Consider the following 14,204-nt stretch of genomic DNA (forward strand, 5'->3'; position numbering starts at 1 on the left):
CACATGGAGACACTACAATTACAGTAGATAGGAGCGCTGAAATCAGACCTGTCTGAATGTTGACTTTACCACTTATTAATTGTGACCAGTGATAAATTACTCAACTTTGAGCATTTGCACCTACAAAATGGGGATGGTATCTTCCTCACCAGATATCACAAAGGATAAATTAAAACACATTATGTGTATATGTGGATCACTCTGCAGATGCAAGGTCCCTTTCTGGTTTCTCATGTCCTTAGGCATCTGACATTCCCAAGGGATTTGCCTTACTTTCTTTGATGCTGCTTCTGCAGTGCTGCCTCTGATAATTGTCCCTGTAGGATTAGTTTTCTTTGCTTATCAATATCTCCTTCCATTCGAGCAAAAGCATGAGAGCCAATGAAAGAGAGATCAACTCCCAAGCCTTCATCCTCTTCTTCTTGGTTGTCTGTAACGAAAAACCACTATCAATAGAGAGCTTAGGATGAACCTAAACAGAAAAGAGACTGTAAATGTTGCAATGGAGATGACTGTGAGGTGTCAAAAACAGGGGAAAAGGGTTATGTTTTCAGAATGAAAATGAAATTAGAGTTAGGCTTTTGTAGAACCAAAATAACACAAGAAATTGCTTGTCACATATGATACAAGTTTTAGAAATATGCAAAATTAAATCAATGCTACCTGGGTGTAGCTTTAGGAAGAAAAAAGTAGAGTGTGATCATCAGCAAAAAGATAGAGGTAACTAGACTACGTTTGAGTTTACACATGGTAATTAGACTGCACTTGGGCTCACAAGAGATAGCTCTGCCACACAGCATCTAACAAAAGAGATGGATAAAGAATTAATGTCTGGAAGCAGTCCTAGAGCTCTGTGCAAGGAGGGAGCACTTGACTGGCACCTAAACCCCAGCCCTTTTGTCAGGTAAAGTCCTCAGGAAGACAGATGGACCAGCATCACAGGGAATAACGTGTACTCACTAGGAAATATGTTAATTATAGTTTAGGACCCTGGTTTTCTTCTATGGTCAAACCAACAAAATCATTTTATTCTGAAACAGCTACAGCTCTCACTTCAAATTCATAAGCAAATTTTCTGATGTGTCTGTTTGATAAATGTGAATCTGGGTAGCAGAAGCCACTCCCTTAGGAGATCATCTCTTAGCCTAGGGCCCATTGCCTTATGAGACCTGTTAACAAGGAGAACAACAATAAAATAACAAACTTTAAATCACGGGGCACTTCCCAAGGCAACGCCATCACTTGAATTCCAGCCTGGCTCACCATCAGCCGGGACCTCCCCATACCTACTTCATTGCTCCTCACACTGTGATGGGCCGACAACTTAGAAAGGTTTGGTTTCATTAAAATGTACCTGTGAATCATAATATTTCTTCAATCTCTTAAGAGAAATTTATTTTTAACAGACTTAATATATTAATTGAAAATATTTATGAATAAATATTTTTTCAGAGCAGTGAAAACAAGTGAAGTACTCTGAGGATTGGTTAAAAATCTCACCTACTGCCCAGCATTTGCTGTTCCCTACTCCTTATCACACTAAATGTACTTTATGGAGAAGAAATTACACAGTGGTGGTCACAAATGTGAGGATTTCCAAATGACTCTGGGCATTAGTTCAAGGATCCACTCTATTGGAGGGTCTCTTAAAGTACCCGGTGTCCCTCTGGCAAAGCTTGGTTCACAGACATTTCCTAATGCTAGATCATTTATAAGCCTCCCCGGCCACATCTGATATGAGTCTTTATACTAGGTTGACAGCAAACTCTAACAATGCCATCTCACAACTCATCCCTTCACTTTGACCTCTTTTGTTTTTCAGATTTATTTATTTATTTGAAAGTCAGAGCTAGATAGAGAGAGAGACAGAGAAGGAGAGAGAAAAAGAGAGACAGGCAGAGAGAGAGGATCTTTCATCTGCTGGTTCACTCCCCAGTGGCCACAATGGCTGGGACTGGGCCAGGCTGAAGCCAGGAGCCAGGAGCTTCTTCCTCGTCTCCCACATGGGTGCAGGGACCCAAGCAGTTGGGCCATCTTTCTATTCTTTTCCCAGGCCTTCAATAGGGAGCTGGATTGGAAGAGGAGCAGCCAGGACACTAACTGGTGCCAATATGGTAGCTTTATCTGCTATGCTACAATGGCAGCCCATTTCTGTTTCTCAGAGGGGCACTGACTACCTGCCAGCCTAGCTAGTGTCACTATAAAGTTTAAGTGCTACCACAGGTGTTTCTGATAAGGTTGGAGAGGCCAGCAGGACACCTGAGGGGTTAACTTATAAACCAAACATAAAAGAATATTAAAAAACAGCTCCTACCCTATTTCCTTATTAAATTAAATTTATACAATCCTTCCCTTGCTGCCACCACCTCACATGGAAAAAATGTTTCTACAGTTTCTGCCCAGATCACCAGTCTTCCCTAGTCTGGAATGCTATACGCAAGGTTCCTTAACAAACTCTTCTATTCTCATTTAGACCATTCTTCATTGGTCTCAAGTATCATTTTAAGTTTGGTGGTAGCAGGTGGGAAGGGGATCGCATGTTCCACTCACCTTCAAACAATATGGTGATAAATGGAGTGGAGGATGCACACTTTGAGCGAGTAATGGCTCAAGTAGCTGGATCCTTGCCACCACACAGGAGACCTGGATGGAAGGCTAGGCTCCCAGCTTTGGCCTGGCCCAGCCCTGGCTGTTGTGGATAACTGCGGGAGTGAACCAGTGAAGAGGAACTCTTTCTGCCTCTCAAGTACATAAAATAAATAAAAATTTTAAAAAGCAGTCATGTATTCTTCCACAGATTTTAAATTGATACTCATTTTTAAAAGAAATGTTCACATTAGTAGTTTCACAGTCATTCCCTAACTTGGTAGACTTCAAGCTAAGTTTCAGCATTAAAGCCCGTGAGGCAGGTCTCCACTGAGGGATTTCTGACCTTGAACGTGTATGGGTGATGATCAGACAAGCTGTTGTGCAGGATTCGGAAAGGCTCCAGCCTAACGTGCTGTAACTACTACTGTGACCTACATTGAGGGTACCACCCACAGAGACAAAATGAATGGCTTGTATTCTTGCCATTAATTTAAGCAGAGCTTTTGGAGGACACTGTTCAACTACTTCAAATATTACATGCTACACTACCGTCTTGTAGGAGACTAGGATAAGAATGTTGTTACATGCAGCCCTGAATCCTCATTGCCTAACACGGACTTGGGAAGTATTTGTCTACCTACCTACATGCCCACAGACAGATTTTTTTTTAAGATTTATTTATTTATTTGAAAAGCAGAGTTACATAGAGGCATAGGCAGGGGAAGAGAGAGAGAAAAAAAGAGAGAGCGAGAGAGAGACTTCCATCACTGGTTCACTCCCCAAATGGCCGCAACAGCTGGAGCTGGGCTGATTCCAAGCCAGGAGCCCGGAGCTTCTTCCAGGTCTCCCATGCGGTGCAGGGACCTAAGGACTTGGGCCATCTTCTGCTTTCCCAGGCCATAGCAGAGAGCTGGATCAAAGTGGAGCACCTGGGACTTGAACCAGTGCCCACATGGCATGACAGCACAGCGCCAGCCCCCAGACATATTTTTCAAAAAATTTTTAATTTAAAGAATAAATCTTCTCAGGACTAGGAATCTGAGTCCTGCAAACAGAGAGCTTCCCAAAGATGAAGCTGAACTTCCTGTTTCCTTGGTGGTGATGTTTTATCAGTACCTTTGCCTCCTCATGAGGGAAATTCAGAAAGGCAGAACTCTAGAACTCACCCTCCGGAGCACCAGGCTTTTCACTGATTCTGATCTGCCGTTCAGGTACCACAGGCTCCCCTTCTGCATTTCCAATATCTGCAGGTAGGAAGGGCAATGATCGACTCTCCTCCTTCAATGACCTTGGGAAGTACAGAGGTAGCAGCTTTTGGTAAGTAGCCTGTGTCAGAAAAGCAAGACATTCTGTAAATAACCACAAAGAGAAGGAATGGCCTGAGCAGTCTGGGTGCTATTCAAACACTGTAACCACAGCCTGTGTCAATCAGGAATACACACCTTACCTCTCCTGAGCTCTGATTAGTGCCGTTTGGTTCTTGTATCAAAGATCTGCGTTTTGGTAGCTAGTCCAGTAAAATGTGACATGATGCTGGCAACTCCAGCTCACTGAACCTGGATACCTTCACTTACTGAGGGGGCTGCCTGGAAGGAAGACTTGGCTGTGATGAGACCTCCTTACTCTCAGTGTGCATTAAGGCACATGACACAGGCTTTGTTTTTGAGGGATTTTTTCTCTTTTTTCACATCTCTACTTGTGAGGGATTGCAATTTCAAGGCTTTTATTCTTTCTCTGAGTCTTCTTTCTTTTTTTAAATAAATAGAATAAAATTATTCTACCTTATAATTTCCAAATGGATGAGTCCACTGGACTCAGTTATAAACCCAGGATACATCTAGGTGTTCAGTGTTATTTTTCATATATCTTGAAGCATTTTGCTTTTTCATCATCCTAGAAATTATTTTTACTCATTACTACTCACCAAATATTGTGTTAATTGAAAAAAAGACTAAGTTAAAATCATAAAACATAAGAATGATGAAATCACCTTATAGAAGGACAATAAGATCATTCAAGAAATCATTATCCTTGGCCGGCGCCGTGGCTCACTTGGCTGATCCTCTGCCTGCGGCACCAGCACCCCGGATTCTAGTCCCGGTTGGGGCGCCGGATTCTGTCCTGGTTGCTCCTCTTCCAGTCCAGCTCTCTGCTATGGCCCGGGAAAGCAGTGGAGGATGGCCCAAGTGCTTGGGCCCTGCAGCCGCATAGGGAGGGAGACCAGGAGGAAGCACCTGGCTCCTGGCTTTGGATCGGCACAGCATGCCAGCCATAGCAGCCATTTGGGGGGGTGAACCAATGGAAGGAAGACCTTTCTCTCTGTCTCTCTCTCTCTCACTGTCTAACTCTGCTTGTCAAAAATAAAGAATAAAAGAAATCATTATCCATCAGTTTTCTTGTGTTGTCCACAATCTTGCAGATTTTTTTTTTTTTTAAGGTAGAGTTAGAGAGAGAGAGAAAGGAAGAGACATCTTCCATCTGCTGGTTCTCTCCTCAGATGGCCGCAACAGCAGGGGCTGGGCCAGGTTGAAGCCAGGAGCCAGGAGCTTCATCAGGTCTCCCAAATGGGTGCAGGGGCCCAGGTACTTGGTCCATTCTCCACTTCTTTCTCAGGCTCATTAGCAGGGCGCTGGATTGCAAGTGGAGCAGCTGGGGCTCCAAACGGTGCTGGCATCAAAGGCAGTAGCTTAACCTGTTACACCACAACCTGGCCCCTCTTGCATCATTTTTGAAGAAATTATGTATGAAGGCCAGAAACATTTTCTTTATAATTTGTATAGACAGAATCTCTTTCCTATTTTGCCAAAGCACAGACAATGAAGTAACTTGTTCAGAGATACAAATAGGAAATATTAGAAGCTAAATATGATAGAGCACTCTAAGACTAAATAAAACCTAATAAGACAAAAATAAAGAACTGCTTTTCTAAAATGGTTCTGAATTAAACTGAAACATACTAACCTTAATTACATATAACAAAAACATGTAAATTTCACAATTTATAAAACACCAGCCCCTAAGCTGGCCTAGCACTTGTTTTCAGGTCAGGGAGCACCACAAATTTCCCAACACGGTCGTTTCTAGTTATGCTGCCCAGACACCTGTGGCTTGGGTGACAAGGTGATGCCATGAGAGTTAACAGAAGGAGCAGAGCAGAGCACCTGCACTGTGTGAGACTCCACTTACAGTGACAACTTAGCAGTGAAAAATATGAATACTCTTTCTTGACTCTTACTTCCCAAAATAATCTTCTTCAATGAATGATGGTTAAGTCCCACTGTGAAATCTGTACATAGATAATCAAGATTTGTCTGCTAGAAATTCAGTATGTATAAGACAAATGCAAACATTTAAAAGAAAACATAAGATTTATACTACAATTATCAAAATACCTCTTCAAGTTCAGAGACAGCAAATACGACCTTTTCAATGGTTTCTCCATGAATCTCTAGAAATCTCCTTACAGTGCCTAAGAAAAAGAATAGATGGATTATTCAATAAATAACAATTTACATGGAAAAAAACTGCAAGTTTTGTTTCTGTAACAAATCCCTGCTCATTTCCTTCAGATCTCTGCTCAGTGACACTCTACTGGTGAGATCGTCTCAAAGCAGCCTACATAAAAATCCCTCTCTGACTTGTTTTGTGGAGTTCCTTGTGTACGGTGTGTCCTCTCTGCTCTCCCCTCTTTATCCAGCAGAATGAAGGCCTCACAACCGTAGGAACTTTATTTCCTGCTCTATTCCCAGACCCTGACTGCAGACTTCTCTCTTACCCAGCACATGCTCCGTTCCCAGGGCCTACTGACCCAGCACAAGGGTCTTCCCATGCATTCAGTTACAGTATTGGGTGCCCTTCTCAGCCTTACACCCTCTGACAAACCAAAGCTGAATTATGTTTTCTTAATTTCATGTTATCTCCAATAGCTTTAAGAACTAGCAGCCTTCTCAGTTCCCAACTTGCATTAGTCTGTAATGCCCATGACCCTACCCTTTTAAAATGTTGTCCTCCAGAGTTCTGTCCTTAACATTTAAAATTTTCTTGATACATATTCTTCTTAGTTCACTTACTTGATGACTAGGTGTTATCACCCTCAAATGATGATGGTTCTCCAATATTTGTATCCTGTTTTCTGAACAAAAGGCCGGAATTCCTGTTGCCTACTGGACATATCTACCCAGATCACAGGTCTCAAAGTCAATGTGTCCCAACCGGATGCCCACAGGTCCAAATCCTGACCTGCATCTTCTCCCCTGTCCAAAAGCTATTCCTTTACCTGAATCACTCTTCCTTCATCCTGTATTTTCAAGTGCTTCCCATGATCTTTCAACCAGATCGCTACTATTCCTAATATCATTCCTTCTCTGTTCCAGCTGTTTCAGGTTCTCAATGTATACACAGACATCAGCAATAAGCTCTGACCTGTGCTCCAAGTTTCTTTCTTTTCTAAGTCTACACATGCACTGTTGGTCGAGTTATCTTCTTATGCTGCCTCTCTTACCAAACAGTGGAACAGCTCTGCACAGCTTATGCATTAAGATTCAGTCTCTAGCATGACTCTCTATATTCCCCCTCTCCCCCAACTAACCACCTTCCTCTACTCTGTTCCTTAGTCCTAGTCCCGACTATTCCTTCTGTATAACTTAGGTCTTAACTAAATATGTTTATTTGCTGTACTTACAACATGCTGCTTACCTGCCTTTCACTAGAATACCATTCTTCCACCATTCCCTTCCCTTGGTGAATTCCTACTCATTTTTCAAGATCTAGTCAAAAGCCATCCCCCTGGGCGCAACTCTACCTTTCCTGTGCTCCTCTTATACAGACAGTCTCCAACTTATGATGGCTTGGGTTTGACTTACAATTTTTCTACTCTTCAATGGGTTTATTGGGTGTTAATGCATTTTTCACTAACCACTGGCTTGTTGGGACATAATTCATTGTAAATTGATGGAGAAGAATACGTATCTTTTGAACATCTTTCTACTTGTAAACTTCTCAAAACATTTAACAGGTAGGATGTGAACTTTTCAAAGTAAAGCATTTTTTACATTAATATGATATTATAATTGAGACACAACATACCTTAGGGATATGACATGCAATCATTCACAAGTAAGTAGTAACTAGTAACAGAGTCAGTAATCCATGGTTCTGGTTATATACATATTGCCTGTCTTGTTCAACATCCTAATTTAAGATTTAACAGAGCAAACTAATTTGTTGAAGGACTGAAATAAACATTCCTAACTTTCCTTCTGTTAGGTGGTAACTTATTTTTCATTTCTCCTTCTAGTCTTCCTTAATACTTCTTGAAAAATGAGCTTTCAAAATGGGATTTTCGTTTATTCTATCTATGTTTATACCAAGTCTTAACATTCTCACATAGCAGTTTTGCAAGAGATAATTGCAGTATTTCCTTTGGGAAAAAAAAAATACAATGTCAAGTAGTAACGAAACTGTATTCTCTCAGCAGAGTTCATACACAAAGGCAATTCTACAAAAAGAGGGGAAAAAGATGATGACATGACTTTAGTCCACACTGTTAGTGAATACCATTCCTTTCAAGTTTCACTATTCTCTGTACACTATTCTCTGCCTTCAACCTTGATGTCATATGCTTAAAGTTTAGTGACTACCCTTTAACTGGTGACAGTGACATATGGGACATTAATATTCCCAACCTGGAAACAGAAGAACAAAAACTTTCATTTTCTTCTTCATTTCTTTTTTTTTTTTTATACCACTGTATCCTCTTGCATTCAGCAAAGAACCTAATACAACAGCAGTAGTTACTCAAATTTGTGCTGACTAAAATAAATCCATTTATTTAAATATAGATATTTTTTTTTCTGGGAAAAAACTGAACTGCACTAAAAATATTAACTAAATAAAAATTAACTAAAAATAGAAAAAAAATCTCAATGTGTCTATCAAGAAGATATAAGTACTAGGTTTCAAATGAAGTAAATTTTGATAACAGTTTAAAAAGAATGCTTTTCATAGTATGGACTTAAGTGTTTTATCATTAGATTTGCTTCTGGACCATATATGATACAATAATGTACAGGCATTTGTTTTTAAATGCTTGAGAAAGTATTCAAGAAAGCAGCATCATTGTCTCTATGTGTGTGTTTGTGCATTTTAAAAAATGAGATGCTACAGTTTTGCTATTGGATTTACTACATTTAAGGTGCCAAAATAAGATCTGTAATAGATCAACAGGGTCTTCTAAAATATAAGTTAATGAAACCACTCTGAGAGCTATATATTTCATTTTTGCCACTTAAATTCCTAGAAATTGCTTCAACAGAGTCGCTTATATCCTCTATTGATCCTCACCTGCTATTACCCATCACTCTCAATTGACCTCTCCAATGGTACTATATTAAGTGATTTATCTGGGACCAAAGAGCAATCTTCTTGACTCTCTGTCCAATGCTTTCCATACAAAACAATGCTCCTGGGCCAGTGTTGTGTTGCAGTGGGTTAAACCACTGCTTGTGATAGTGGCATTCCAAATTGGAATGCTGGTTCAAGTCCCAGCTACTTCACTTCTGATCCAGCTCCCTGCTAATGTGCCAGGGAAACCAGTGGAACATGGTCCAGGTTCTTGGGTCCCTACCACCCACATAGGAGACCTGGATGGGTTCCCTAGCTCCTGGCTTTGGACTGGGCCAGTCCAGCCATGACCGATGTAGCCATTTGGGGAATGAACCAGTGGATGGAAAATTTTGTTTCTCCTAAATTTCTATTCTTTAAAATTACTTTAACAAGAAAGGAAATATAGAAGTTATGAGATGATAGGGAAAGGGATAAGAGGAATCAGAACATCAAAATTTGCTGAAAGCATTGAAAGAAGGAGTAATATCAAGGCAGGAATTTTCATTGGGAAAGGCACCATTTAGAAGACAGGCAAGGTATAACACGGGTCTTTTCTAAGCATAATGAGTTAACTAATCTAACAGGTGACCAGACTTAAGAGTCACAAAGCCTGGATCTAAGTTCTAGGTCCTATAACCCTGAATCTTTTAATTGTGTAATGGACATCACACTAAAACAAGGGCTGTTGATGAAATTAAATCCAATTTTTCTGCCCATTTAAAAAATACATACTTATATTTCTTAAGCAAATACCATATTTTTTATTTTATTTTTTTTTAAAGATTTATTTACTTGAAAAGCAGAGAGTTAGAGAGAGGGGAAGACACACACACACAGAATCTTCTATCTGCTGGTGTACTCTCCAGTGGCCACAATGGCCAGAGCTGGGAAGATCTGAGGCCAAGAGCCGGGAGCTTCTTCCAGGTCAACCATGTGGGTGCAGGGGACCAAACACTCAGGCCAGTTTTGGCGGCTTTCTCAGGTGCATTAGCAGGGAGCTGGATTGGAAGCAGAGCATCCGGGACTGAACCAGCCCCATATGCGATGTTGACACCACAGACGGCGACTTTACCCACTACCCTACAGCGCTGGGCCCCTGAAAATACCATAACTCAAGCATTCATACAATAATGAAAACGTTAAGATCCCTGCCTTTCAAGAAGCTGTCGAGGGGACTGATGTTAGTGTGTAGCAGGTAAAGCTGCATCCCATGTGGGTACAGGCTCGAGTCCTGGCTGCTCTGCTTCCAACGTAGCTCCCTGCTAGTGTGCCTGGGAAAGCAGCAGAGGATGGCCCAAATCCTTGGGTCCCTGCACCCATGTGGAAGACCTGGAAGAAGCTCCAGTTTCCTGGTTTTGGCCTAGACCCAGCCCTGGCCATTGTGGCCATTTTGGAAGTGAACCAGTGGATGGAAGATCTCTCTGTCTCTCTTTCTTCTTCTCTCCCTCTCCCTCTTTAACTCTGCCTTTCAAACAAATAAAAATTAAACCTTAAAAAAAGCTGTCATATATACATATAAATTGTAACTATTACATATTTACATATATGTATACATATTATAAAATCCTTAAGTAGTAAAGATATTCATTTTTAAGACATGTTATAATTAAAAGGACTATTTAAGACACAATAGGTCCCTCACACTAAATTCTAGGTTGTATAATAATAATTTTTACATTCAGAGAACTCTATAATTTTGGGTAGATATGATACTCAGTTTGTCTTTAAATTTGGGTCTCAAAGATGACCTAGGATGGTTTCCCTTACAAATGATAAATGTTTTCTACAATATCTGCCACAGGTGGTCAAGGAGGCTCTGCATGAATGTTCCCAGTGAGAAGGATTTTACCAAAATGCTTCCTGTAATCGTCAGTCTGATCTCCAAAGGGACCAAAATCTCCTTCTTTGTAACTTGGTCTTAGATTTGCCTTCTGGAATCATTTACAATCCTACGAGCACCTGCAAACCTCCTGAAATAGTGTGCAAGTTCTGTAATTATGTGCATTCTCACGCAGTGTTCTTTCACTGGATGCTCAAAGTAGTTTATGATGACACTGCTGCCTGAGGCCAAGAACCACTGCGTGGCAAATGCAGCACAGAGTAAGCTGGCAACAACACTCCTTTAGACATGTGAAGAGGGACACTACATTTAATAGATACCGGCTCTCCTTTAGGAGGGACACCATGAATATCTCAAACTGTCTGTCAATGTCTTATGAACTACGATATCCAGAACTACCTACAAAACTAGAGATGTGGTCTGAACCTAACTGTAATACAGGTAGGTCATGGTCTTTCTTAAGCTGAATGTCGTATAGGTTTTGGCTCATATTGATTGAGATCAGTCTTTCTAAAGCATAAATGCAAAGTTTTATATTCAAATATTATACGTGAGAGCTGCTGTTTAAAAAAAGCAAAGTGCCATACAAACACGATATTATGAAATCTGTTTTGACTGCACTATTGTAGACAACTAGGGCTATTCTGAATCCTAATTCAACTACCTGATGCACTGGCCATACTTCTTGTGTCAGAATAATTTTCCAATTCCATAGTTAAGTTTTCCAAGCCTTTATTCAAATGACCAAAAATATCAACTCAAGAAAGGAAGCTGGGAAATCTGTAATCCTTCAATAGACACTTCCTTCCAGGCTGCCACCATCAATTAGTCAATTAGTCAGTTAATCTTCTCTGGCTAGAACTACTTGATTTGATAAAAAAAACTGTAAGACTCACTTTTATACCGCACCTCCAACATTACTTACGAAGCGCTATGTGTGTTGCGTCTTCCAAAGGATAACCTCGTTTTGCAGAATTGATGACACAGAATCCAACGGAAGACATTGACTGCTCTCTGCAAACAGAAACACAAAACCTGCACTGCATTCATGATACTCACACAGGAATACACAGTTTCTTTTTTTTTTTTTTAAAGATTTATTTATTTATTTGAAAGAGTTACACAGAGAGAGGAGAGGCAGAGAGAGAGAGAGAGAGAGAGAGAGAGAGAGATATCTTCCATCCAATGGTTCACTCCCCAATTGGCCACAATGGCCAGAGCCGCGCTGATCCAAAGCCAGGAGCCAGAAGCTTCCTCCGGGTCTCCCATGTGGGTGAAGGGGCCCAAGGACTTGGGGCCATCTTCCACTGCCTTCCCAGGCCATAGCAGAGAGCTGGATTGGAAGTGGAGCAGCCAGGTCTCAAACAGGCCCCTATATGGGATGCCGGTTCTTCAGGCCAGGGCGTTAACCTGTCGTGCCACAGCACCAGCCCCTACAGTTAGCTTCAAAATGCAGCTCACCTTCTTCCCTATCTCTTCAACAAACTCATTATGACAGCTAATCTAATTGCATCACTTAATAATCATATTAATATGTAACTTAATTGTTTAGGGGACATATTATTTCAAGTTAAAGCCTAAATAAAAAGGGAATAGGTTAATTCTCAAGTCACTCAAATCTGCTTTATTGTTTTAAGCCTGAAGAGGGTCTTCCTAAATTTAAGGTCTTCCTAAACTACCTAAGTTCCTTAAAATTTTACTTCAGTAGGTAGGTTTCACCTTTAAAATAGGGGCTTTTACCTGGCCAGTGTGGCCCTTTGGGGAGTGAACCAGCAGATGGAAGATTTCTCCCTCCCTCCCTCCCTTTGTATAACTCTGTCATTCAAATAGATAAATGAATAAAAAAAAAAAAAACAACACTAAGGCTTTTAACAATGTAAGGCATGGCAAGTTCAGGAAATGAGTAGACCATACTTTGCCAGCTGAAGTACATTTCTGTAGCAGCTGTACAGGGAGCTCTCAGCTGCTGTGCGATAGCGGCTCTTATATTTAGGTCCCACTGTGTGAATGATGAACCGGGCAGCCAGGTTGAATCCTTTTGTCAATTTGGCTTCACCTGTTCGGCAACCTGGGAACAGTGGGAACCATACATTAAGTGGGGTGATACTAGAGAAAGAAAACAACAAATCAAAGCATAATAGGTAAAGTACTAAGAATTTTGAGAGACGTCAGTTAAAATAGATGTACTGAACACAAGCATTTATCTCTGCTCCTTTCTGCTCCCAAACTGACAGTGAAGCCATACAACAGGCTTAAGCATAGACAAAGGGGATGGGAGAGAACATGGGACAGATAAGCATCACCAAAATTCTGGAAGACGGAAAGTCAATGGACTCGCAGTAACTGACTTAGCAGAGCAGAGACCCTTAACTGCTTGCAGAAACGGGCTAAGCAGTGGGAGGCAAGCTGATCTATACTGAAAAGCATGGTTGGATTCAGACAGACTGCTTTGATTCAGATCCTGAGTCTACTCTGTGCCTGCTGTGGTGTTCCAGGCAGAAGCTCGGCCTTGCCAGGCCTCAGATTCCTGTTTAAGGGAGATACCAGCAGCACCTCACAAGATTAAATGAGTTACTGTGCAAACTGCATACAAGTGCTATTTATTACTCCGTTCTTACTAGAGAACACTAGAAAGGCTCAGAAACCAGAGGCCCTAGTAAGTACTTCTAATGGCTATGCTGTAAAGGGGGCCTAAAAAGAGGAGGCCAGGTGAAAAGTCCGAGAACAGGGGACTCTGCAGCAATCCCTGCCCTAGCCAGCACAGCAAAGTGACGACTGCTTTACCACCAGGGCAGCAGAGAGGATTTTTATTCTCTAAAGATGTTGAACTGGAGTTTCTGGACTCCAGAACCTCAGGAGCAGCTGAAAAGGAGGGATTACATTAGTTAGAGAAACGTCCAGACCTTTGCCCCTAACTGGCTCCTGAAACAGATCCTCAGGATTACATCCTGGAGAACTCCTTCCCTGGAAATTAAGAGGCTCAAGCCGGAGGACCTACAGACTGATAACCGAGGGAAATTCTCCAGTTAAACAACAGGGCTCTTGCTCTGCCAACTGCTTCAAGGTTCACCAACAATAACCTTTGCTTACTATTATGGACTGAATGCTTGAAATTCTGAAACCCTCCTCTCTAATGTGATGGTATTTGAAGGTGGGGTCTTTCGGGGGAAATAAGGGTTAGATGAAGTTATGAGGGAGAAGCCCTCATGAATGGCGCTGAAATCGTTCGTTACAAGCGTCCCCAGAAGGCTTGCTTCCTCTCTCTACAACAGGAGATTCCACAAGAAGCTGACAGTCTGCACTCCAAAGGTGGGCCCCCACTAAGACCTGACAATGCTGGCACCCTGATCTCACTTCCAGCCTTCAGCATTGTGAGAAACCAATTTTTGTT

At 41.4% G+C, this 14,204-nt stretch overlaps 1 protein-coding gene across 1 annotated transcript in view; it reads right to left on the reverse strand.

Moving 5' to 3' along the window:
• The window catches only part of GDAP2 (ganglioside induced differentiation associated protein 2), a 74,458-nt gene that overhangs the window by 39,691 nt on the left and 20,563 nt on the right, over positions 1-14,204 (reverse strand). The window contains exons 4-8 of the mRNA XM_062192057.1: positions 12,728-12,881; positions 11,739-11,827; positions 5,982-6,058; positions 3,756-3,915; positions 274-430 (exon numbers count right to left, since the gene is read on the reverse strand). Coding sequence (XP_062048041.1) covers positions 274-430; positions 3,756-3,915; positions 5,982-6,058; positions 11,739-11,827; positions 12,728-12,881 — 637 coding nt within the window. The remainder of the gene's footprint in view (positions 1-273; positions 431-3,755; positions 3,916-5,981; positions 6,059-11,738; positions 11,828-12,727; positions 12,882-14,204) is intronic.

The sequence above is a fragment of the Lepus europaeus genome, chromosome 5 (genome assembly GCF_033115175.1).
Source record: "Lepus europaeus isolate LE1 chromosome 5, mLepTim1.pri, whole genome shotgun sequence".
NCBI classification, from domain to species: domain Eukaryota; kingdom Metazoa; phylum Chordata; class Mammalia; order Lagomorpha; family Leporidae; genus Lepus; species Lepus europaeus.